This window comes from Marmota marmota, unplaced genomic scaffold (assembly GCF_001458135.2).
Source record: "Marmota marmota marmota unplaced genomic scaffold, marMar, whole genome shotgun sequence".
In the NCBI taxonomy this organism is placed as follows: Eukaryota; Metazoa; Chordata; class Mammalia; order Rodentia; family Sciuridae; genus Marmota; species Marmota marmota.
In genome coordinates, this window is record NW_026000101.1 from 17,852,071 (window position 1) to 17,877,003 (window position 24,933).

General features: G+C 44.3%; 2 protein-coding genes across 2 annotated transcripts; both read left to right on the plus strand.

Moving 5' to 3' along the window:
* The first annotated feature begins 462 nt into the window (after positions 1-462).
* On the plus strand, positions 463-1,612 carry Ccl21 (C-C motif chemokine ligand 21). The gene is made up of 4 exons (XM_015492511.2): positions 463-624; positions 726-846; positions 940-1,122; positions 1,201-1,612. The coding sequence occupies exons 1-4, from the start codon at positions 558-560 to the stop codon at positions 1,232-1,234; spliced, it is 405 nt and encodes a 134-aa protein (XP_015347997.1). The 5' UTR covers positions 463-557; the 3' UTR covers positions 1,235-1,612.
* Positions 1,613-20,732: 19,120 nt separating this feature from the next.
* Positions 20,733-22,804, plus strand: Ccl19 (C-C motif chemokine ligand 19). Its single transcript, XM_015492512.2, has 4 exons — positions 20,733-21,040; positions 22,004-22,136; positions 22,352-22,445; positions 22,538-22,804. The coding sequence occupies exons 1-4, from the start codon at positions 20,980-20,982 to the stop codon at positions 22,556-22,558; spliced, it is 309 nt and encodes a 102-aa protein (XP_015347998.1). The 5' UTR covers positions 20,733-20,979; the 3' UTR covers positions 22,559-22,804.
* The last annotated feature ends 2,129 nt before the right edge of the window (positions 22,805-24,933 follow it).

The following is a 24,933-nucleotide window of genomic DNA, read 5'->3' on the forward strand; positions in this document are numbered from 1 at the left end:
GGCTGGGGTGGATTGGGGGTGGGTGGGGGTACATTAAACTTCATTGAAATTTTTAATTTTCCTGATTCAAAGGACACTAACAACAAAATGAAAGGACAACCCATAGAATGGGAGATTATGTTTGCAAAGTCATGTGTCTGATAAAGGCCTATTATCAGATTTGCTTGAAGGAGAGAGAGTGTGGAGTCTAGAGCACGGGAGAGAGCTGTGAGGAAGCCACCAAAGTGCCCAGGGGATCGGTGGCAAGGCTTGCACCAAGCAGTGTCTGAAAATAAGAGGAGGCCCTCATGGATTCGACCGATATTATGAAGGTCGAGTCAGGCAGCTTGGGAACTGTTTGGCTGTGTGGTTTTAATCCAGGCATACTAGTGAGGCTGAGCGCCAGGAGAGGGCTCAGCCAGCTTTCAGGAAGGAAAAGGAGGGGTGATGAGGGAAGTGAAAGTGTCAGACTGCATAAATAGGCAGAAGGCCAGTCCCAGCCCTCACAGAGACCCCCCAACTTTCAGCTGCCCATCTTGCCTACAGCTCTCGCCTCATATTCATACTCAGCCATAGCCATGGCTCAGACACTGGCTCTGAGCCTCCTTATCCTGGTCCTGGCCCTCTGCGTCCCCTGGACCCAAGGTACCAAGGAGGGAGGAGTCTTAGCTGGGGGAAAGGGGCTGGAGACATGTAGGTAATAGCTTTTAAGCAGCCCCTGTGTCCCTGTGAACCCCATTCTGCAGGCAGTGATGGAGGGGCTCAGGACTGCTGCCTAAAGTACAGCCAAAGGAAGATTCCCTACAAGGTTGTTCGCGGCTACCGGAAGCAGGAAGCAAGCTTAGGCTGCCCCATCCCAGCTATCCTGTGAGTGGCACAAGGGGGTGGCTACAGGCTGATGGTTGAGCCGGGCGGTATGGTGGGCAAAGCTAAGAAGGCTTACTAACCTCCAACCCCAAGGTTCTTGCCCCAGAAGCGCTCCCAGCCAGAGCTCTGTGGAGACCCCAAGGAGGCCTGGGTGCAGCAGCTGATGAAGCGTCTAGACAAGCCACCAGCCCCCCGGAAAGAAGGCCAGGGCTGTAGGAAGGACAGGGAGACCCAGAAGCCTGGAAAGAAGAGAAAGGGTTCCAAAGGCTGCAAGAGGTGAGAAAGCAGAAGGGACGAGGGGGGAGGTGAAGGGGAGCCTCGGTCAGCCCCTCACAAGCTTCTTCTGCCCCCCAGGACTGAAGAGCCACAGACCCCCAAAGGGCCTTAGCTCAGTGACCAGCCTGGAGCCCAGGAGGCCCCCACCAGCCTCATCAGGGCTTGAAGCCCCAACCCAAGGGGCAAGAAGGGGACTATAAGAGAGGAAGGACTCAGGAGCCCCAGAGCAACCACCCCATGCAGCCCTTGTCACACCCCCTTCTGCTGCTTCAGCCAACCCATCTGTATTCCCATCCCTACCTTGCATGGCTGAGTTGCCCATGCTGGGCCAGGCCCAGAGAGACAGAGGAAGGAGACAGCAGGACTGTCCCCTCTGGGAGGTCACCCAGGATCCAAGACCTGACCCTGCTCCCCATTACATCCCACCTGTTCCTTTTAAATGTGATTTATGCTTAACCAAATAAAAAGCTGTTGCAGCCGCCCACCCAAATCCCTGTTCCTGTGTGTATGCGTCACTACAGGGTGGGGTCATCTACTCAATTCTATGTTCCCACTCACCCCAGGTGCCCACACCTCTGGGCAGTTGAAGGGAGGCTAATGGGCCCTGTTTCTGGTGAGTTTCTGCCAATGAATATTCTGCCAGTGTTCCTGGAACATATGTGCACATGTACACACACACACACACACACACACAATCAAGGCTCTGCAGGTCTCTGGGACTCTGCAGGGATTTCCTTTCCTGAGTCTGTTCAGCACTCTGTTACTCCAGCAGTGACTTACGGATCTTTTCCCAGATCTACCAAGGACTGCTTCCCCTTTCCTTAGGGCCTACTGAATGAGAACCTCCAAGTACCCAAGAGGTCCTCAAGAGCAACACTGTGGCCTGGGCCCATTGATAGCAAAGGTAAATACAAGTTCTACTGAAACCTACCCTATTTATAATTCCAGCCATAGAAGGAACCCCAAGGACACAAGAGGACCCCTTTCTGCCCTGTTCAGTGAAGTTTCCCCACCCTCTCTGGCCTGTCTCTGTGGAATGGAACTTCTGTGATCTCTTTCTACGTCTATCTGAGCTCTTTGTCTTCCTCAGCTTTTTCCCAGTTGGGAGAGCCTCCTTCCCTCTGTTTTTCCTCTTCCTCTTTTGGTTAGGACTCAGGATACCAAAGCTCCTTTAACTTCTTGAAACTAAGGCTGGGCATTTTGGAAGCTCAGGATCAGAGTAAATCTGTCAGAGTCTTTAAGAAGACTCCACCTGGGCCCCCTACCTCTTGGTCCTCAGAGCAGATACCCTCCTATTCCCCACTCATTTCTAGTCAGGGAGAGGAAGGATGGTTGATTGGGGCCTAGAAATGTAAGAATGAAAGGGGACAGATCCTGGGGAAAAGACAAGAAAGGCCGGGACCTAAGAAGCTAGGGGTGGCTGCCCAGCCCCCTTTCTTTCCATGGAGCCTGAGTATGCCACAGCATTCACCATTTACCCCAAAGCCATTACAGTATCTGCCCTCACTCTTCTTGGGGCTGGTAAAGATGGGGCTCCTCTTTACCCATCCTTGTGTATCAGGTGTGATCTTAGCCTTCAAACTCAGATATGGAAGAAATAATATTGTATTTTTATTTTTGTTTTATTTATTTTTATTTTTATTTTTGTAGTGCTGGGAATTGAACCTAGGGCCTTGCACATGCAAGGCAGGCACTTCTTGACCAACTGAGCTATAATCCCAGCCCTGTATTTTTTAAATATTCTTTAAGTGAACTTAATTGCTACTCCAAGCTCTTGCACTGAAGTGCTGGTGAAAAAAAATTTGACATTAGGCACACTTAGGGAATCCCATCTGCAAAAGGCTATAGCAAGTTCATAAAAACACCAAGTTCCAGGGGAGACCACCCACCGACTTCGCCTCCAGCCCCATCCCATCACTGGACATCAGCAGTGAATGCTCTGACCCCTGTGGTCTCAGCAATTATGTTTCTTCAGCTCTGTGCCAAATTTGAATGTGGAGATTCAGATTTGAGAGCCTCTGGGCTTGAACCCGGCCTGCCCTCCAAACCCTCCAAAGTCTTCTATTCAGAGTCCCATCACTTACTCTATCACAGCCAGGGACTAGAGCCCAGTGTTTACACTGGCTGGAACCACAAACCAATCCTCTCCCCAGCTGTAAAGAATTCTCTCTCCCTCTCCCCATTCCTTCTAGGGCACAACCTCTTCTTTGGTTTACTTTAGACTTTTACAAAAGGCAGAAGGGCCTTTCACATAGGATGCCTCTACCCTCAGCCCAGCCAAAATCCTCATCTGCTCTGGAGTGAGGGGAAAAACTTAAGCAGAACAAACAAAACCTTATAGTTCACTGAATTATCCCACCTCGATGACCTGTCTGGACTCATCCTCGAGCCCTGCGTGCAATATGTTATTGATTTCATCAGAGAACAAATTGTCACTCTCCTTGTCTGCCTTCATCTTTGTCCTTTCTCCTTTCTGTAAAACACATAACTCAAAAAAAACATACTTATGGTTTTAAAAACAAATCAAAAAGTACCAGAATCTTATTCTGAACACCACCACTTCCTACAACTTTTAATTCTTGAGCTATTCTTCTAGGACTTACTGCCGTTATCAACAAATACTTTGCTTATACTTTTTGGGAGGTGGGGTGGGGGGTTAGTGGGTATTGAACCCAGGACCTCACACATGAGCACTCTACCACTGAGCTACATTACCAGACTTTTTAATTTTATTTTGAGACAGAGTCTCACTATGTTGCTGAAGCTGTCCTAGAACTTGCCATCTTACTGCCTCAGCCTCCCCAGTAGCTGGAATTATAGGCATGTGCTACCATATCTAGTGCTTATCCCTATTTTGTGTGTGTGTGTGTGTGTGTGCGCGCACCAGGGATTGAACTCAGGGGCACTTACCCATGAGCCACATCCCCAGCCCTTTTTATATTTTATTTAGAGATAGGGTTCTTCTAAGTCACTCAGGGCCTTGCTAAATTTCTGAGGCTGGCTTTGAACTTGCCATCCTCCTGCCTCAGCCTCCTGAGCTGCTTGGATTACAGGAGTGCACCACTGTGCCCAATAATGATCCCTGTTTCTTGATTTATCTGTTTTAAATATTACCACTTGAATTCCTACTGTAAAAAGTGAATATTTGGCTCTTTTACCAACTCTTCTGTCCTGTCACTCCATCCTCTAAATACAACTATCATGATTAGTACATTTAGATCATGATAGTTTACATTATTGTGACTATTGTAAATATTGTTCAGAGCAGTACACTATGCTTACTTCTTTTCCACTCAGCTTTTTTGCTTTTCTTAAATGTTTTAATTGCTCTTCCCTTTTTAAAAATATCTCCCTTGTTGACATTATCAGAGCTTTTCAAATGGTTCATCACACGAAGTGGATTAAAGACCTAATGTTGGGCTGGGGATGTGGCTCAAGCAGTAGCGCTCTTGCCTGTCATGCACGGGGTGCTGGGTTCGATCCTCAGCACCACATAAAAATAAAATAAAGATGAAGTGTCCACCGAAAACTAAAAAATAAATATTAAAAAATTCTCTCTCTCTCTCTCTCTAAAAAAAAAAAATCTTTAAAAAAAAAAGACCTAATGTTTAAATATGTGTAACAGGGCTGGGAATGTAGCTCAGTGGTAAAGCATCCCTGAGTTCAATCCCTAATACCAAAAAAAAAAAAAAAAAAAAAAAATTGCAAGGGAAAAAGTCGATACGACTTAATTCAAAGACATTGGGAGTTTAGGGAAAAGATGACAAATTAAATACATGCCTTTATATTTATTTCTTCCTGAGCCCCTACTAAAACTACAACACAGCAAATATTTTTGATGTGTGTTTGTATGTAAAGGCATAAACACACAAGGACTCGAGTGGAAGGCAACTCTCCAAGAGACTACCGGTTACACAAGTAAATATTTCAGTAAAGATGGGACAAAGTACAAAACAAAATTATAATTTGAAGGATTTCCAATGTCTTGTTCTTGTATACACTAAAAATATATATTTTACTAAATATTAGTATGACCATGGTGAACAGGAAAACAATGATTTCTACTAGAAATATAAAATGAAAACATAAATTATATCCAAAATTTACAAAATCATCATCCCCTACACATGAAAACACTTTGTCAATTCTTTAAGGGCCTCTTTGATTTGAGCTTATAGAAAGATCTTCACAACCTCAGTCATATAAATCTGAAACCAAATTTCAGGTAAGAAGCCAGGCTTCCTTTTTTCTTTCTTTCTTTCTTTCTTTTTAAATTTTGAGACAGGGACTTGCGAAATTGCTGAGGGCCTCGCTAAATTGCTGAGGCTGACTCTGAACTTATGGTCCTCCTACCTCAGCCTCCTGAGCTGCTGGGATTATAGGCATGTACCACCATGCCCAGCCTCCATTTTTTTTTATTTCTTAAAATTTGTTTTAATTAGTTATACATGACAGTAGTTGGTTCATTATAATTATACATAATAGTGGAAATCATTGTTACATATTCATATAAGAACACAACGTAATTTGGTCAATTTTATTCTTCCGCATCTCCCCTTTGCCTTCCCTCCTTTCTCCCCCTGGACCCCTTCCTCTACTCTATGAGACTCCCTTCTAGTTTCACAAGATTTCCACCATTATCACCCTCTTTTATATATATATATTAGTTGTAAATGGACCTTTATTTTATTTATATGTGGTGCTGAGACTCAAACCCAGGGCCTCATACATGCTAGGCAAGTGCTCTACCACTGAGCCACAACCCCAGCCCATATCACCCCCTTTTTAAAATCCTTTTTCCTCTCTAACTTGCATATATGAGAGAAAACATATGACCCTTGATTTTTTTAGTTTGGCTTATTTTGCTTAACACAATGCTCTCAAGTTCCATTTTTATTCTTCTATTTTTATGTTCTCTCTCTTTCTTTCTCTCTAATATATATATGCACACACACGCACACATGCACACACTCACACACAACTCCATTGTGTATACTACCACATTACCTCTATCCATTCATCTGTTGATGGACACCTAGGTAGTTTCCATAGTTTTGCAAGTCAGGTTTCCTAACAACCCCCTCTGCCCATGATACCTGGACCACACCATGACTAGCCACAATTTCATTCTTTGGTCATTAATCCAATCCTTTAGAGGAATACGATCACCAGCAGTTAGGTGTGTGTGTGTGGGGGGGGTGTTTTTTCTATAAGTGTGTGTGTGTGTGTTACTGGAGATTGAACTCAGAGCCTCATAAATGCCAGCACTCCACTACTAAGATACATTCCCAGTCTGTTTTTTTTTTTATTAACACCTTAAATTTTTTTAATGAGGCAGCATGAGGCCATCAGAACAACACATGTAATATACCTGGAATTTTCCACCTTGCTGTATGGCCTAGTGAATTTCAGAAGGATGGGGCTTGTCACTTGAAAAGCTCAAAATAACTTGAAAATTTTCACAATAAATGAAATCTCCATGAAACTACATATGAAAGCCTAAAATAACTTGTTTCCCAGCTTTAATCATATATCTGGAAACACCTCTCCAGCGTCAGATGGCCTCTTTCTTTCCCACATCCTGTTGTTGTTTCTTCTTGTATTGGGGGATAAAATGATGCTGCTTTGTTAAAAAATCATCAATGCTTCTATCCTTTGCCATCAGTCTTGACTGATTAATTGCCATTTTTATGAATGCTGAACTTGCCAAGTCTTTTTTTTTCTAACAGCAATATTTGCAATAATTCTAATTGTGTGATGTCTGCTCTACCATTCCCATATTATACAGATTGCTAGCTAAAAACTTTTAGTTGTCCTTAAGATATGTTTCTCTTTGGTGGCAAACTAAAACTCTAATGACGTGTTGTTGTAGACTTTTGCTTTAGAGCAATGAATTGTGATAACAATGCAGTCCAATCCAGTATTAAGAGAGTAACAACAGGACACTGCTTTTGAATACCTGAGCGTCTGGCACCTGTTTTGTGTTCTCAATACCCGCTGCACCAGATGCATCACCGCTGGAAACAAACTGACTTTGCCCCTCGTGGCCACCAGAGGGCAGCAATTGATGCTGCCCCCTGGATTTGCCTTTTCCTTCATCTTCCTGGGACTTTTTCAAAATTTGTGTTTTTTTTAATTATTATTTTTTTAAGCCTCCAATGTGTCTCACGCTAGGCCAGAGGTCTTGTGTTTTTCTTCGTCCATTTATGAGCAAGACAAAATCCTTTTCTGCTCGTCGGGTTTAAGCCCTTCGCGCGGCACCGAGCGGGCAGTTAAGCGCTCAGTAAATCTCTGGGGAATAAAGAAATCTTTGCTTGGAGTTGAACCGTAATTAACTGGTTCAGGAATCAGCCGGGTGCGGTTTATTTATGCTGCGAAGGAAGTGCCGGAGGTGATGTGAGCTTCCTTCAGCCTTTAAGCCAAACATTAATTATTTCATGTCTTGGACATTTGACTCCTCGGACTCAGGGTAAATTGGGGACATTCGGGTGGCGACGGAGGAGATGAACGCCTCCTATTCGCGGACAGACGTGGGGCTTCGCCCGCCCACAGGTCTCGGCCGGTTCTTAGAGTACCACCTAGCTCAGGGACCTGAAAGACGGGGGATGTGGCAAAGGGGCGTGTCCTAGACCCGGGTGGCCGCCAGGGAAGGCAGCACAAGGTGGCACATGTCCCTGGAGGTGCGGGGACCATCTACGGCCACATGCCCCCGCTCCACATGCCCGGCGCGTGCGCCAGGACACGGGGGCGACCCTTCGCCGGGAGGCTAAAGCCGACAGGGCGCTGGGAGAGCGAGAGGCTTTTTGAGGCTCAGGGGCTTTGAACGCCAAGTTTCCTCCCAGACTAGCTGAGGAATCCGCGGGGCCAGAGCCGCACCCTTGCGTCTCTTTGCCAGAGCCGCGCCCCGCTCCAGAGCTCCCTTCCCAAGCTTGGGGCGCCCTCTGCAGGCCTGTGAGCAGAGACACATTAGGCATACAGACAAATGTCACACACACACACACACACACACCAGTCGCCCACAATCCCACGGACATAGCTCAGGATGCTCACATTCAATCCATTCAACAAACACTAAGCATCTAGTCTGGATCCTCTATCTACAACCATTCACTCCCCTGCACCCCTGCATCCACAGAACTTGATTGACTTCCCAGGCCCTGGGCCCTCTTCCCTACCCCAAAGGCTAAGGCTTTCTCCATTCCTGTTCTCTGACGCCTGGGGCAGGGATTTGTTCAGAATAGGGTACCTAAAGACTTTGAGAAGCATGAGGCTAGCTAAATTGTGCAGGGGTGAATTGCCCTGAGGAAGGGCAAGACTTTCCCAGGGTTCACTCTGAACCAGGGCCCCACAAAGGCAACATGGCTGGGGAGAGGGCGAACTAGGTGAAGCTTGTAGGCTCTGTGTAGAAACTGTATCAAACCTACTTTCCTGACCACTTAGCCCTAACCCCAGTGGACTGTCTAAACAGATGGCTGGTATCTTAAATGGAACCTCTTAATGGAGCCTCTCCCTTTTTATAGTAAGTACCTTCAGAACGCCCTGATTGCCCTCTCTTTACCTGATTTCTCTTCACCTCCCTGATATGTAAATGTTGGGCAAGGCTTGGAACTTGGAACTTGAGCCTTTTCTATCTACACTCATTCTCTTGGAGACCTCATTGTCTTGCAGCTTTAAATACCATTCATATGCTCCCAAATTTGTATCTTCTGCCAGAAACCCCAAACTCCTGACACAAGCTGTCCAATATACAGCTACAACTTAACAAGTCAAAACCACGCTCCTGATCTCTCCACAAACCCATTCCTCCGCAATCATCCACATTGGTAATTATAATTCCATCTATTGAGTTGTTCAAGCCAAAAACCTTACAATATTCTTGCCTCTTCTTTCTCTTATACACCTATGCAAACTCCATTCCCCTCAGCAAAGTCCATTTACTCTACCTTGTTTCCAGAACCAAACACCTCTCAGTAACTCCAAGCACCATCCATCATCTGCCCCTTGGATTATTGCAATAACGTCCAGCCCCACCTCCCTGTTTCCATTTGTGTACCACTTTGGTCTATCCTATACTCAACAGCTAGAGGGAGCCTTTTAAAACATAAATCAGAGCATGTCACACCTCTATTCAAACTCTCCAGTGGCTCCCATCTCTGTAAAATATAAACCCTGCAAAGGCTGACAAAGCCCTGAACTGTGTGGCCCTGTTATTATCTGACTGTTTGTCTTACCATTCTCCCCTTTTGGCCTCCTGGTTATTCCTCAAACACACTCTTGCCTCAAGACCTTTGTACCTGTGGCTTTCTCTACATCTTCCCCAGGTCTCTGTATGGCTTTCTGCCCGCCTTCTCCAGATGGGCTTTCTGCTCACATGTTATCAGTCAAGGCTTCCCTGATTGCCTTATTTCAGAAAACACCCTCCCCTTACTCCCTACCCTTCTTGCCTTCTTCATTTTCCCCCACAGCACTTATTACAATCTGACATACCATGGAGTTTTCTTGTTTGCTTATTAATTGTCTCCATTACAATAAAAATCCTGCAAGAGCAGATATGTGTATCTGTTTTGTTGACTGCTATATCCCACTGTCTGACCCTCAATGCATATTTTTGGGGTGAATGTGATTCAAATGTGTTATTTATTATTATTTCATTATTTCACCCTTTTCTGCTGATTATCAGAATCTTTCTCAACAGGCACTCCAAATAGATGGTGTTGAAATTGAATTGATGGGCTGGGGATGTGGCTCAAGCGGTAGCGCGCTTGCCTGGCATGCGTGCGGCCCGGGTTCGATCCTCAGCACCACATACAAACAAAGATGTTGTGCCCGCCGATAACTAAAAAAAAAAAATAAATAAATAAATATTAAAAAAAAAAAAAATTTAGAAATTGAATTGAAACTTCTCTGCCAGATTTACATGATACCACTGTGCCATTTAGGGACTTGATAGGAAACATGCATACTCAAAAAGGTTTATTGTAAAAGAATTTAGTGAAGGAATCATTTGCAGAGGGAAAGGCAGGGTAGTTGTTATAGACAAATACCACAAACGAGTTAGTATAGCTCCAGACCTCAAGCCATCTCTTCTTCTAGACAAAGTGTATACTAAATATACTGCCTGAAATTCTGCCCACTGAGAGAACTTTGCTTATTCACCCTGGATAGAGCTCTAAGCAACTGCCTATTTGTCATGATGCCAGCATACCTTGACCCACCTGGAAATCAAGACCATGAATTTTTCTCCCTCTGTTAACTGTTTGTAGAGAAATCTCCATGAAACAGTAAGTGTGATAAGAGGAAGAGGCAGAAAATAACATGTGTAGGCGTCAGCACCATCTTCCTATGCTTTTATCATGTATTCTGAAACTTCCAAGGTCTGGTTTCTTATATAAAATGTCCATTTAATAGTGAATACTACTGTGCACATTGATAGGGGACAGATAGATCAAGTAGTGGGAACACAAGATTAAGGGAATAATTCTTTAAGATGGGCCCACTGTGCTGACTCCCCACATTCTTTCTTTTTCAACAAGAAATTCACCTGCAGCTCTGCCTCACTGAAGTGGCCAGGACATGTCACATGTCTCAGCAAACTACCATTATCTGCAGGAGACATGCAGGTCCAAAATCATATTGATAAGAGAGGAACACAAGTTACCCTGAAAGATTTGGTGGCCCTTTTCACAGACCAGATCCCAGAACTCAGGGAGATAAGGCTAATTGCTCCTAATCATAAAATCTACAAGAATTTTATAGAACCGGTCAACATAGATCAAAATAATCTAAAAAGGTCATGGCAACCCTGATGGGGAGAATCACAGTCTTTGGGACAAGAGTCCCCTGTGTCCCCTTTGCTAGCAAAGCAATAAAACTTTTTTCTTTCCTTTTTTCAAAAGAAAGAAAGAAAGAGGAAGGTCATGGCAGTGGTGACCTGAAAGTCTGATGTAATCCTGATGTCAGTTAAAAATCAAAATGTGGTGTGGGGCTGGGATTGTGGCTCAGCAGTAGAGCACTCCCCTAGCACGGGCGGGACCTGGGTTCGATCCTCAGCACCACATAAAAATAAAAGGCATTGTGTTGTGTCCATCTACACCTAAAAAATAAATAAATATTTTTTAAAAAATCAAAAGGTGGACTTGGATGGAACTCTCTGGACACTTCTCTGAGATTCCCAATAAAACTGAAGTGCAAGAGAGGCACTGCATGGCAGTCCTCTCCTCTCTGAGAAGACCCATTTTCTCCCTTGAAAATGTCCCCTTTTCCCCTTTTCCATCTCTTCTAGTAAACACTTGCAATTTGCAAGAATCAGGGTTTGAAGGTGGAAAGGTCTTCACACTGCCTCAATTTCCCAGAAGAACCCAACATTGTAACAATTGGTGGCATTGATCATCAACCATAGGTCTGAGGTTCAGAGTGAAGATCAGAGTTACAGGGGGCCTAAGTTTATCCCCAGTCCTCACTGGTGCCTCTCTTTTCTGGTGAGGCCAGTGGTGAAAGCTCCTTGGTGCCCTCAGAACAACAGTGAGAGCCTGGGATGGCACAGTGCCTGTTTAGCCACCATCTGGGAACCAGTCCCTCCCTTAAGACAAGAGGCGTTGAAAGGGACATTTCCTTAGGAGGAGGCCCAGGAACCCCATCCCACATCTCAGGCCTCTGGGATTCCACCTTCTGGCCCCATAAGCACTGCCCCTTCCTCTTTTCACCATTTCCCTAAATCTAACATCTAGGTCAAAAGGACCGCTAGAGGGAGCCTGGCTTGGAACAGCCCCTTCATTTTCCCCTCTCTCAATCCTGGGAACCAAGAGGGGATTTCTAAGGAGAGGGACTGGCCAGCTCATTATCAGACAAATCCCCAAATTTCAAGGAATCAACGGGGGAGAGAATAAGATTTCTCATCCTTATGAGAAAGACCAGAAGAAAAGACTTCGAAAGAGGAATTAATATGTGAGATACTTGCTAAACCATCCCCACTCAAGCTCTAGACTCTTGTATGAACAGAGAGGAATGTTTCCTTCACAAGTTATTGACATATCTTACTTTTCATCCATTATTATCATTAGTAGTAGTAGCAGCAGCAGCAGCAGCAGTAGCATATTGCAGCACATGGGATTGAACCCAGGGCCTCATGCATGCTCTACACTGATCTGCATCCTCAACTCTCCATCCATTAATTATAATAACAGTATTTCTGATCACTTACTATGTGCTAAGCTCTGTATCAAGCAAGTATTTTACCACTATTTACTTAACTTTCCCAACAACACTATGAATTAGTATTTATTATCTTTATATTATTGTTCCTGTTTTACATATAAGGCTCACACAGCTAGTAAGTGGTGGAGCTGAAACAGATTGAATTTGGGGTCTCCCTCTGAAATTAAGAACCACTGCCTCATGGTGAGAATAGAAGCTGAAGGTCTGTCTCCCCAACACTCCCTTGGTCTAACATCAAGAAAACTGAGAGTGGAAATTGCCACCTCCCCAGGCCTGTCTAGCTTGAGGCAGGATAGATTAGCAACCCTTGTCCCAGGCCCCACCCCTCCCATATGTCCCATGACAGAGCACTGGCTAATTAAATCTGCATATGTCTGTTTCCTGCCTTTTGCTTCTTCTCCTTTAAAGTTCTGCTAATTTTCAGGAATTTCAGAAATGGAAAATTGAAACAATAAGTTTTTTCCATCTTCCTTCAAAGCTGGCTTTGAATAAAGCCTATTTTCCTCTAATTTGAGTCTGAATATTTCTGGAGTAGTGAGTGATGGAGTCTAGCCTCTTCCTCCCTGAGTGGGATCCTGTGCTGCCCAGTAATATAAGCACTCACTAAATATTAACCACTGTGAGAAACATGCTCACCTGCCCAAACCCAAAGATTGTACTGAAAGAAAAAAAAAAGTATAGAGAAAGCAAGGTTTTTAATGACACTCTTTCAAGATTAGGTGTCTGGGTGAGCAGGTACACCTAGAGTAGTTACAGTCCTCATTTTATTCCCTAGTGTACAAAGGTCCCTCAGCCAGTTTCTCATTGGCTGAATACTGTGGGGTGTACAGTCTTCCCCAACATCGTCTAAGTTTTCCTGTCCCCTATTGAGTTATTTAAAGACATGTACCTTAAATTTCCCCCACCTCCCTTTGCTCTCTTGTGGCAGGAAGGCCTTTTGAGGGGGAATGAGTGCCTCTTGGTGCCTACACAGCTTATCTGGGTTAGACAGGCTGAGGCAGGGGGCTTCCCTCTTACCTCCTATTTGTCAAGGGGCTGTGCACTCTTGTGTTAACTGCTTGTAACTTTTCATTCTGTTTTCTCCTCCTGTGCTTTTCTTATATCCTATTTTATATTTAAGGCTAAATACTGTATTCTGAAAATGGACCACTGGACTTCTTTTACCTTTTTTTTTTTTTTTTTTTGTACTGGGTGTTGAATTCAGGGGCACTTAACCACTGAGCCACATCCCCATCCCTATTTTGGATTTTATTTAGAGACAGGGTCTCACTGAGTTTCTTAGCACCTCACCATTGCTGAAGCTGGCTTTGAACTTGCAATCCTCCCGTCTCAGTCTTTCAAGCCACTGGGATTACAGGCATGCGCCGACATGCCCAGCTGGACCACCGGACTTCCTATTCGTACAACCATAATTATTATTTCATCCTTTCACTCAGATATCTGTCCATTAACTCATCTATCCATTCATCTTTCCATTGATATATCCATTCTTCTGCCTACAGTGTTTCTGTTTATTCTGGTTACTCCAACCCTAATCATTCTCTATTTTTCTCTGACCTGCTGTGTTCCCTGGAAGGCTGACCTTGACAGATTGCATTATCCAGGATCCCTCACCCTCTGGTTTCTGTTTGGGTTTGGCCAATGGGAAGGAGTAGCAGATCAGTGGATGGAAGGAGAAAGAACTTGGGATATTAATTCCCCACATCCTTCATCTTGTATGTGTCTTGGCAGTGAATAATTTCGTTCATGGCAATTGTTCTCAAAGAAACATTGGGTCCTTGTTCCCCAGTGTTGAAGATCAAACACCCAAGAAAAGCCGAGGCAAGAAAACAAGTTTTATTCAAGGGGTAGAACACACAGAGAGAAATAGAGATATAGAGACAGACAGACAGACAGACAGACTCCTCCGGAGAGAAGGGGGTCTAGAGCCAGCCTGGGGAGGCTGGGGGTGTCTTATAGATTTCAGGTTTCCTTTTTCTTATGTCTACGAGACCAAAGGACAAGAAAAGAGCCTTCCAGAGGATGATTGCTTGTGTTGGAAAGTGCTGTTAGCACTTCCCCTCCCCCTGAGGCTGTTAGCAACACATTCATGAGAAGTGCTATCTGTCCATTTCCTTTTATTTGGTAATCAACTACCTGTCCTTTGTCCTGGTCTCAGTAGTTTTAGGACAGCAGCATCAATATCACCTAGAATCTTGTTTGAAATGGAAACTCTCAGATCCTACCGAGAGACTTAACTAAATCAGAGACTCCAGAGGAGGGTCCAACAAACTATGATGGACACAGACACACCTTCCAGGTGACTTTAATGCATGCTAAAGTTTGAGACTTACTGATCTAGTGTTACAGATCCTTTCATACCGTCTCCCATTCATGGATCTATCTCAAACAAAAACTTTTGGAATAGTATTCCTTCCCTTTGCCCTTTTAGGTTTTGATATGGTAATGACTTCCTGCCTTGCTAGATCACAGTTCCTCGCCATCCCACAATGTTTCCTTAATCATGACCTTGCTTCTTAAACTGCCATTTTTTTTCAAAATCCCCAGTTTGATTCAGATGCTTTTTTTTAAATTTATTTTTTAGTTGTAGTTGGACACAATACTTCGTTTTATTTATTTATTTTTATGTGATGCTGAGGATGGAACCCAGGGCTTCGCTCGTGTGAGGCAAGCGCTCTACTGCTGAGCCACAACCTCAGCCCTATTAAACTGCCCTTTTATAAAATCTTTCTGGTTAAAACTTTTTTGAAAATGTGTGATATTGTGCAGTATATATTTGATCTTCCTGCTCCTTTCCTGTCAAATAACTTCTAAAATTCTTGAAATTCCCAGAGTGATAAGAGTGTCTTTTGTATGCTAATGAGATGTCTGGTAGTCTAGCATGCCTAGATAGCCTTAGGGTGGATTTGGTTATCTGGGTGTTGGTTAATCTTGTGGTAAAAAGATTGGAACTTTCAGCCCTACTCCCCACACTGCCTGGGAGGGGTGAGGCTCCCCTCCAAGGTTGAATTAATAAATCAATAGCTAATGATGAAACCAATTATGCTTATATACTAAAGTTTTCATAAAACCCCAGAGAGGATTGAGTTCTGGAGTCTTCTGAAAAGCTGAACAAGTGAAGATTCCTCGAGGGGGCCAAAAAAGGAGTGGAAGCTATTTTCTTTCTCCCATATCTGATGCTATGCTTCTCTTTCATCTACCTGTTCATCAGTATCCTTTATAATATCTTTTATAACAAACCGTAAATGTGCCAGGCGCAGTGACACACGCCTGTAATCCCAGCCATTCAGAGACCGAGGCAGGAAGATCATGAATTCAAAGCCAGCCTCAGCAAAAGCTAGGCACTAAGCAACTCAGTGAGACCCTGTCTCTAAATAAAATACAAAAAGAGCTGGGGGTGTGGATCAGTGGTTGAGTGCCCCTGAGTTCTATCCCAGATACCCTCCTCCTGCCCCCCACAAAAAATTTAAAAAAAAAAGTAAGTGTGTTTCCCTGAGTTCTGTGAGCTACTTTAACACGTTAAACCCAAAGAGGGAGTCCTGGGAACCTGTATACATAACTGGTTGGTCAGAAGCACAAGCTACAACCTGTTCTTGTGACTGGCAACTGAAGTAGGTGCCAGTCTTGTTGGACTGAACCCTCAACCTGTGAGATCTGATGCACTCTCCAGATAGATAGTGTCAGAACTGAATTGAATTAGAGGACACCCAGCTGATGTCTGCTGGAGAATCATCTGCCAAAGAATTTCTGGGTAGGGGAGAATCCCAAGTATTGAGTAATCAGTAAGACAAGTGTTTGATTTTTCCCATACCCTTACATATGCCATTTATTTCCTGCCAGGATCCTGACTGATAGAGAAAATGGTTGCAGAAGTGATCCCAGGAAACATTGCCAAAATGGAATCCTAGAATTGGGTTGCTCAAGTATTTGATGAGTACAAGGATAATCTCCTTGCATGGAAAAAGAGGACAAAGCAATCTGGGCAATGCAGAAGCCTCAAAATCACTTAGAATATCACCAGTGAGGCATAGGATGGAATACTAAAAGGCAAGAGTTAGAAGTATCTGAGTCACTTAATTGCTATGGCCACAAATGATGACTGCAAATGGTGATTACATATATTTTGGAGGGTTTGCTGTTTCTAATTGTGCTAGCAAAATTACATTTAAAAAAAAAAGATAAGTTCAAGATCATGAACTTCTAACTCAAGGCAGGAATAAAGAGCCAGATAACTTCTATAAAAGTCTATTAAAGTCTTAAGAAATTTATTTTATAAAATAAATTTATGATTTTATTTTAAGCCAGGGTGGTGGCACAAGCCTGTGATAACAAGTAGAAGGATCACAAGTTCAAAGCCAGCCTCAGCAATCGAGGTGCTAAGCAACTCGGTGAGACCCTGTCACTAAATAAAATACAAAATAGGGCTGGGGATGTGGCTCAGTGATTGAGTGCCCCTGAGTTCAATCCCTGGTACTCAAAAAATAAGAAGAAGAAGAAGAAAAATAAATATTTATTTTATGTGATCATGTGGCAGACATGACTGAAAATCAAATCCAAGATTCGATTGTATGAATTGTAGAGTTGCAACATCAGACAAACATACAAGCCTACCACATCCCTTATGCTGAAATAGAGGCACTGTGGTGAAGGAGAAGGACTCTGAGACTTAGGATTGGAGATATAAGGGCAGAGATGAACGAAGCTGAGAATTTTGGACCTCCAACCTCCCCATCTCTAAAACTTCCTTGATGGCAGAATATCATTCCCAGTTCCTCTGAAAACTATGAAGAATCCAGTATTCCTACTAGAAAATGTTTTGAAAACTCCTTGGAAGTGGGTGTGCCTTTTTTCTTCAGGACCCACCAGACCACCCCTCATAGTTTCCAGGCCCATATGAAGGTTTGATCCTAACGGTACTATAGATGTGCTCCAAGTACAAGAGCATATATACTGAAGGAGTTGTAGGAACCTGCCAACTTGTGTTGGAAGAATCCTGGGGACAAGTGAGGACACATTTATCGATGTGTGTTCATCCAGGATTTCTGTAATACATTGGTAAGTAAGGTTCTAGCTTTTCAATCTGATGTTGATCATAGACCACTGTTAGGCTTTCAGTAACCAATCTAACAAAATATTGAGCACATTCCCAGGTGGTCCGCTAATATAATATTCAAATCTTGAATGGGCCCCCATGTGTTGAAAGCTTGGTCCCCAATGCAGCAATATTCAGAGATGGGAAATGATTTGTGATACCAGTCTTGGAGATCAGGACTGGATCCTTATTTTCCTGGTGTCAAAGATTAAACACCCAGGAAACACTGGGGCAAGCATGGAAAACAAGTTTTATTTAAGAAAGGGACAGAAGTAGCAGACTTCTCCGAAGAGAAGGGGGCCCAGAGATGGGTGTCCATGGGTGTCCATGGAAGTAGATGTGTCTTGCTCTTTTATAGACCCCAGCACCCCTCACCTTCTCTTTCTTCTCTGTGTACATGCCTAAGGGCAAGGAGGAACAGCACAGAGGGTAATTGTTAGTAACTCCTTGTGCAAGGAATTGTGATCAGAGAGGTTGGCTGTTAGCAAACCTTTGTCTTTTCTTTGATACCCAGCCCTTATGTTCTCAACTCCCATCATTCATTGCCTTCACTGACAGCCAGACCCTTCCCCTCTGCTTCAGTTTGCTGAGGAATGTGACATTCCTGTTCCCTCAGGCCAGGTAGGGATGCAGGCAGATTGCTTTTTGGCAAATAAAGCACCCACAGAAAGTCAGTGCAATTGACTCATTTTATAGACTTATTCTCTTATCTTCATGTTCCCATTATCCTCATATATTTGTCCCCTTACAATTGGATCATGAGGGTTCTAACTTCATCAGTGGATTAATCCATTTGATGGATTAATAATTCAAATGGATTGTTAGGAAAGTGTAGGAGGTAGGTTCTAGTTGAAAGAAGTAGGTCACTGGAGGCATGCCCTGAAGGAGTGTATTTTGTCCCTGGATACTTCCTTTCTCTCTGCTTCCTGGCTACCATGAGCTGAGATTTCCTGTGCCACAACTTTCCGCCATGATGTTCTGCCTCACTTCAGGCCCAAAGGAACCAGCCAACCATGGACTGAAAGTTCTGAAACCATGAACCCAAACAAATCTTTTCTTCTTTTGTGTCAGGTATTTTGGTCACAGGGATGAAAAGTTGATTAACACAGGTGAATGAAATTACTATATAAACTATAGGAATGACTGGTAATCAATGTTTGCCCATGGGATATGTGGTGATAGCAAATTGGTCATGGTCTCCTGAGTAATGAAATAGATGAACAGCTTACTGATATGCTAATTGACACAAAATTTCTAGACCTTATGGGTAGAAAATTTATTCAGGTAATATTGGAATTGACATTTTTTTTACGTCTTTTCTAATTTTTTTTCTTTTTTCTTTATTTATATATGACAGCAGAAAGCATTACGATTCTTATTACACATATAGAGCACAATTTTTCATATCTCTGGTTGTATACAAAGTATATTCACACCAATTCGTGTCTTCATACATATACTTTGGATAATAATGTCCATCACATTCCACCATCATTTCTAACCCCATACTCCCTCCCTTCCCCTCCTACCCTTCTGCCCTATCTAGAGTTCGTCTATTCCTCCCATGTTCCCCCTCCCTAACCCACTATGAATCAGCCTCCTTATTTTTTTTTTTTGAGAGAGAGAGAGAGTTTTTTTAATATTTATTTTTTAGTTTTTGGTGGACACAACATCTTTATTTTATTTTTATGTGGTGCTGAGGATTGAACCCAGCGCCCCGCACATGCCAGACGAGCGCGCTACCACTTGAGCCTCATCCCCAGCCTAAATCAGCCTCCTTATATCAGAGAAAACATTCAGCCTTTGGTTTTGGGGGATTGACTAACTTCACTTATAATTTATCTGTTCCTCAAATTAAGTCAGCTCCCCAGACCTGAACCCCCTTGATTGTGTGGAAGGTGGGAGGTCCTGGATCTCTCTCACAGGTGAATTGTATTCTATTCTTCCTCCTAGTCAGTGTTTCTCAAAGTGTGGTGAAATTTCTAAGCTTCTAGGGATAGAGGTAAGCTGAAAAATAGTGACCTGGAACATTTTTACACATGAAGAAAGAGGCACAATGTTAAAAGGCAGTTTGGATTTTAGAAGCAACATATACCATAATTAGATGTACTACTTCAAAATATTTACTTGATATTTTGCATAAAGCCAAGAGTTCAGAATGAAGTTCAGAGCAAGAAAGGCCTCTACAGGCTTCAGGGAAAGTTGCTTTGCTGCTTGGGTCTAACAACATGTAAGTCCAATGAACTTTAAGTTGTTTGTGGCACAGAAAGATCCTGTAGGAACCCTAAATAGGAGAATTATAGCAAAAACATAGACAGTGGAAGTTAAGGCCAAAGTTCTCCTGCTAACAATTGTTTTCTTTTTGAAAAGCAATTCCTGATTTGCCACTGGGTCCTGGTTTAAAACTCAGACTATAGTTCACCCAGTGACAATACCACCTAAGTGGGCCTTCTGGGAAACTGAGGCAGCATGAAAATCCCTCTCCTTCAAACTCCAATTCTTGCAAGTCAGAAAGATTTCAGACATGTCGCTCAGAGTGACGGGGATAGGAAAGAGGAAAGAGGACACTCTCAAGAGAGAGAGTAGGTCCTTTCAGAGAAGAGAGGGACTGCTTGCCTCTCCTGCACTCCAGTTTTTATTGGAGGTCCCAGAGAAGTGTCCAGAGAATCCCACCCAAATCCACCTCTTGACTTTCGACTGGCAGCAGGATGACATCAGATTTTGAAGTCGCCACTGCGATAACTCTACATCACTTTGGCCCACACTGATTGGTTCTGATTGGATTCCTAATCATAAATTCTTACAGATTTTATGATTAGAAGCAATTATCCTTATCTCCCTGAGTTCTGGGATCTGATCTGTGAAAAGGGCCACAAAAATCTCCACTTTCAGGGTAAATTGTGTTCTTCTTATCAACATGATTTTGGACTTGCATGTCTCCTGCAGATAACAGGTAGTTTGCCAAGACATGTAACATATCCTGGCCACTTCAGTGAGGCAGAGCTGCAGGTGAATTGCTTGTTGAAAAAGAAAGAATGTGGGGAGTCAGCACAGTGGGCCCATTTTATAGAATAATCCCCTTAATCTTGATCTGTCTGCCCCTACAACAAAGAGATCAGAATGCAAACACTGTCCCTGGAGCTGAAAATAAATAGCTCCCCCTTTTCTTGGCCAGACTGTAGGCTGCTTAGGTTCTCAGAGCTGAAGCCAAACTAAGCAGAAGAGAGAGGAAACCACTAAGGGGGAAGGAGGGAGGGCAGGGCCCTATTTTGCCAGAAAGAGGGGGGTAAAGGAGAATCCCCGGAACGGGACATAGAGGGGAATTTTGGACAGAGAAAGCGAAAGCTCTGGGCCATAAATAAGAAGCAGCCACAGCCTCACACAGGCTCTCACACACACACTTCTAGATCCCCTCACACCCCAAGGACGCCTGTGCACTGCCACCACTCTCCTGCAAGCCTACCGGAGCCTCAGCTTCACAGACTAATACACACACCCAGAGACTCACTCAGACTTCCACAGTTGCTGCTGCCTGACTCAGTTCACTCTCCATGGCACCCCGTGTGGCCCCACTACTGGCTCTCAGTCTACTAGTTCTCTGGAACTCCCCAGGTAAGGCTGAGGGGATGACTAGGGTGGTGGTGGCAGTGAGTTGGGGGTCAAAATCTGGGTCTCAAATTGCTTGTTGATGGTCATGAGGGATACTCCAAATTCAGGGGAATTCTTGGGTCTGCATGTTTCAATGAACCTAGGGGTTCCCTGTGCCCTGTGTGTATGCCTGTGAGTGTGGGCGCCTCCGTACCCTTAAATTCCAATATGGATCAGCTTTTGGCATATTCTGGGGCCTATGGCTTCCTTCCTTTGCAGTGTCTATTTCTGTGCCTCTGTTTCCCAGGTAGAAAAAAGGAACATATATATTTGTTAAAGGTAGGGAGAAATGGAGACACTGAGGCAAGGCTGACAGTCAAAATATTCAGTGATACATTCTCTTTTTCTCCTCCTCCTCCTTCTCCTCTTCCTCCTCCTTCTTCTTTTTTATTGTTTTTGTTTTTGCTTTTGTTTTGTTTTGTTCTGAGACAGGATCTCACTATGTTGCACAGGCTGGCCTAAAAATGTGGGACAATAGGTCTGTGTCAACATAGCTTAACTATTTACCAATTCATAAGCCTTAACACCAGCTTCTCTGCCCCAGCACTGTGACTAGCATTAACTGTTTTGTTTCCAGAAACACAGACAAGGGTTTACTTAGGAAAATAGAGACATGTTCAAGGGAGAGTATGGGTCATCTCCAGTCAAAGAGACAGCTAGCATTAATTTTTTATTTGTGGAACATGGAGAAGTTGAGAAGACCTGAGAGAAAGAGATATTACGGTGATCAGAGTAGCAGGAAGGCATTTGTGGGGCTCATGGTAGTGGTTCTTTACCAAACAGTTCAGAAGTATTACAATAGAGTTTGCAACCATATTGGTGCACACTGGCTGAATATCAGCACACAGCTGACCTTAATCCCACTTCAGACTGTGGCCTCCCTTCCTCACCATCCCTATGTCCTAACACCTTCTTCCCCTATCCCAGCCCCAGCTCTGGGTGGTGCCAATGATGCAGAAGACTGCTGCCTGTCTGTGACCCAGCGCCCCATCCCTGGGAACATCGTGAAAGCCTTTCGCTACCTCCTCTTCAAGGATGGCTGCAGGGTGCCTGCTGTTGTGTAAGTTGATGGGAAGGTGTCTAGTCCTATCCTCCCATTGGCTTCTAGTGATACCCCTACCTTTTTATCCCTCTTTTTCTGATCAAGCTAAACTCCTTCAAGGTAGCCCTTGAAAGTTTCCCAGACATGGTCCCCAGCCTCTGCCCCTCACACTACAGCCTTCCAGGAATCTGGGTTCCAGGGATCCCCCCTTTCTCTCTGACCTCTGACTCCAGGTTCACCACCCTGAGAGGCCACCAGCTCTGTGCACCCCCAGACCAGCCCTGGGTAGACCGTATCATCCGCAGATTGAAAAAGTCCTCTGCCAAGGCAAGTCTGTCCTCCCAGCCCTACCTCCAACCTCCAAGCCCCTGTTCAAGATTCTGTCCATCCCATGACTCTGCCTATCCTTCCTCCCACAGAGCAAGCGCCACAGCAATTAGACCATAACAGTACCAGAGGGAGCCCTGTGTCTGACTGAAGGGATGGGACTCTCCCTGGCCTGGGGAACCAAAGACCAGAAGGGAAGACCAGGCTTCCAGCTGCTCTGCACCCCACCTGTCCCAACCAAGGCAGGGCCTTCAGTGTCTTTGTGTGAGTGGGTGAGTGAAAGGGTAAATGTAGCAAGATCACAGCCTCTTCATGCCCAGACTGCAACGCTTTCAATAAAGCCACTTAGCACCCATTGATCTGTTTGTTTGCTTTCTGTTTGCTCTTCATCTAAAAGGACAGGAATAAGAAAGAAAGAGATGGAATGTCAGGATCTATTTTCTACCTTAAGTTCCGAGCAATCTCTTCATAAACCTTTACCTAACACCCTGATGATCTCAGGATCAGCCCCCACAATTAGGGCCCCATCTCATGTCTCCTGTCTGTCACACTCATGTTTAGCCACTCTCAACTTGTGCCAGTCCCTGGACAAGCCAAGTGTCTTGGGCCTGCCCATGTTTTCTCTCCAAGGTATGTATCCAAACCCAGGTGTCTCAGGGATCAGGCATTAGTGAAGGAAAGGAGTAGGGCAGAGGGCTTAGCTCTAATGCCTGAGGAAGTGTCTGTCTGCCCATACCATTCCCTCTTGCACGTTCTTCTCTCTCCTCTGTCCTCCGGCTTCCCATGTGGATCCTTATGTTTCTTTCTCCAAGAAGCCTTTCCTGTCCCCAAGCAGGGTTTTATAACTTCACTCCCTCACAACCTCCCTCCCATAGCATTCATCACACTGACCAATATTTTCTATATTTGTCCATCTTCCTGAGCAAGGATCAAGTCTAGTTTGGTTTCCAAAGTGCCACCTGGCACAAGGTAGTTATTCAATAAATATTTGTTTAGAGAATAATAAATACATGATGAAAGACTCAGAAGCTGTGTGTGAAGGCTCCATCTGTACATACAGAATCTGACCTCTAGACCAGCCCTCCTCTCTAACTCAGTCAGTCTAAGCAAGATCTTGTCCATTCTGAGCAATCCGGGGGGCCATACCTCTCAGGGGCACTGACAAACAGACCTGGGAGCCATAGGTCAGAGATGGGAGAAAAACCCTCATGATAAAAGAAGGAGCAGCCAAAGAAGCTCAGGATAACCAGCAGGCGGCTCCACCCTTACCCTGCAGTGCACATGGGTTCTAGGGTTCAGAGGCAACACTGAGACCAGGAGAGTCTCAGGGAAAGAGTCTTAGGTCTGAAGAACAAAAGCCCTGAGGCTCTTAGAGCATCCCATAGGGATGTCTGTGAGGAGTAAACTCCCTGTGCTTCCCTAGTCCCTCAGAGAAGCTTGTTGATTTCCAGAGTTTAGCCTTTAAAGGCCTGTAACAGTCAAGAATGACAAGTCGGCCTGGCATGGGTGGTGCACTATAATCCCAGTGACTCAGGAGGCTGAGGCAGGCAAACCACAAGTTCAAAGCCAGCCTCAGCAAAAGTGAGGTGCTAAGCAATTCAGCAAGATCTTGTCTCTACATAAAATACAAAATAGGGCTGGGGATGTGGCTCAGTGGTGGAGTTCAATCCCCAGTACCAAAAAAAAAAAAAAAATGACAAGTCTGTATGCTGGGTTCCAATGGCAGCTAGGAGGCCAAATTGAATACTCTTACCTGGAAAGACAAGTCATCATTATACAAGATTCAACTCAGCCAGAAACAAAGCCAGGTCTAGGCAGGCTTTGGAAGGAGAACAAAGGGATTGTGCCAGCCCCTGTTCACTGGGATGAAAGTATGACAGCATCTTCATCTTCTCTGCTCCCATGGCAGGTGTTATAAACTTCAGGTACCGAAATCTCAGAGTCACAAGGGGTGGGAGGGATGGGAATAGCTTTCAAAAATAGTTGTTATGACTGGAAAGTTTGGCTCTGATGCTGAGGAAAAATTATTCATCCATTCATGCATCCATGCATCCAGTTGTCTCTGCGTCCATTAGATCTCCATCTCCACACCTACCCAACTATCCTCTTCCATCAAGCCAGCCAGCCATGGAGCACCCTGCATCCCACAGGCAGAGAATAAACACATATATAAGGGGGGCACATTGCCTCAAATCCTTCTCAGGTACCACTGAAACAAAGAGGAAGTCATCCTACCTCAAAAGCAGACACAAACCCTCCTTCTGGATCCTCACACGAATATAGAGAGGGAAGGTAAGGTAGGAGTTCTGAGGAAGTTGCTACCAGGACGGAGTCCCTAGACACTACCTCCATGGCACTGCTACTAGGAGGTTCAATGTCTAGGCCCATGTCTCATATCTCTGCCCCTGTCACTATGTGACACTAGGCAAGTTTCTTCAACCCTCCGTGGGCTTCAGTTCTCCCATCTGTCAGATGACAAAGAGGGGGT